This window comes from Guillardia theta (assembly GCF_000315625.1).
Source record: "Guillardia theta CCMP2712 unplaced genomic scaffold GUITHscaffold_120, whole genome shotgun sequence".
Lineage (NCBI taxonomy): Eukaryota > Cryptophyceae > Pyrenomonadales > Geminigeraceae > Guillardia > Guillardia theta.
Window position 1 is genome coordinate 125,937 of NW_005434554.1, and position 1,383 is coordinate 127,319.

At 63.6% G+C, this 1,383-nt stretch overlaps 1 protein-coding gene across 1 annotated transcript in view; it reads left to right on the top strand.

Annotated features, from left to right (window-relative positions):
* The window catches only part of GUITHDRAFT_118062 (hypothetical protein), a gene marked incomplete at both ends in the record, with an annotated part of 6,491 nt that extends 5,199 nt beyond the window's left edge, over positions 1-1,292 (top strand). The window contains 2 exons of the mRNA XM_005822708.1: positions 172-1,001; positions 1,142-1,292. Coding sequence (XP_005822765.1) covers positions 172-1,001; positions 1,142-1,292 — 981 coding nt within the window. The remainder of the gene's footprint in view (positions 1-171; positions 1,002-1,141) is intronic.
* Positions 1,293-1,383: the final 91 nt, after the last annotated feature.

Below are 1,383 nucleotides of genomic sequence, written 5' to 3' on the forward strand. Positions count from 1 at the left end.
GCCTCGCTCCACTGCCGGTACTCCCCCCCCCTTACCCTCCCCCCCCAAACTTTCCTCTTCCCTCCTCCTCCCCTCCCGCCCCTCCTCCCCTTCGCCCCCGCTCCCTCCTTTTCCTTTTCCTCCTCCTCACATCCTCTTCCTCCCAGCTCTCCCCCAGCTAACGAGTCGCAGGTGCTGGACCGGAAGCTCTCGGCGTCAGACCCTCGCCTGCAGGACCCGAGCAAGTTTGAGGAGGTCGAGAGCGACCTGACGCTCGTGGGGCTGACTGGGATCCTCGATCCTCCCCGCGAGGAGGTCAAGGGAGCCATCCAGGCATGCAAGCGCGCGGGCATCCGCGTCATGGTCATCACAGGAGACAACCCCAAGACTGCAGAGACGATCTGCCGGATGATCGGAGTGCTGGAGGAGGGGGAGGCAGCGGAAGGCAAGAGCTTTACGGGCAAGCAGTGGTCGGCGATGAGCCTGGAGGAGAAGAGGAAGGCGATCAAGACGGCGAAGCTCTTCTCGCGCACCGAGCCCATCCACAAGAAGGACATCGTCGAGCTCCTGCAGGTGCCGGTGGAGGAGGGAGGACCCGGCGAGACAGCGGCGATGACGGGCGATGGAGTCAACGACGCTCCTGCCCTCAAGGCAGCGTCCATCGGAGTGGCCATGGGGAGCGGGACGTCGGTGGCGCAAGGAGCAGCGAAGATGGTACTGGCTGATGACAACTTCATCAGCATCGTCGGGGCTGTGGAGGAGGGTCGGGCGATCTACGCCAACACCAAGGCGTTTATCCGTTATCTCATCTCCTCCAACATCGGCGAGGTCGTCTGCGTCTTCCTCTCCGTCCTCCTCGGCCTCCCCGAGGTTCTCAGCCCCGTCTCCCTCCTCTGGGTCAACCTCGTCACCGACGGGCTCCCTGCCACTGCTCTCTCCTTCAACCCCGCAGAGCCCGGCATCATGTCCCTCCCTCCTCGCAGGCGAGACGAGCAGCTTGTGGACGGCTGGATGCTGACCCGGTGAGAGGAAAGGAGAGGAGAGGAGAGCAGGGAAGGGGAGGGGAGGAGAGGACGAGGACGAGGACGAGGAAAAGGACGAGGAAAAGGAGGAGGAATACAAGGAGGAGGAGGAGGAGGAGGAGGAGCTAAAGGGGGAGCAGGTACCTGCTGACGGGCATCTACGTTGGAGTTGCGACGGTGTGGGGGTACGTGTGGTGGATGTGCGTCAACGCTCAGGGACCGCGCATGTCCTTCCGTCAGCTGCGAGGGAACATGCAGTGCATGCCGGGAACCAAGTTCGCCAACGGGTGAGGACGGAGGGAGGACGGAGGACGGAGGAGGCAGGAGGCAGGAGGCAGGAGCTGATGGAGGAGCAGGTACGGCTGTGAAGTGTTCCACGACA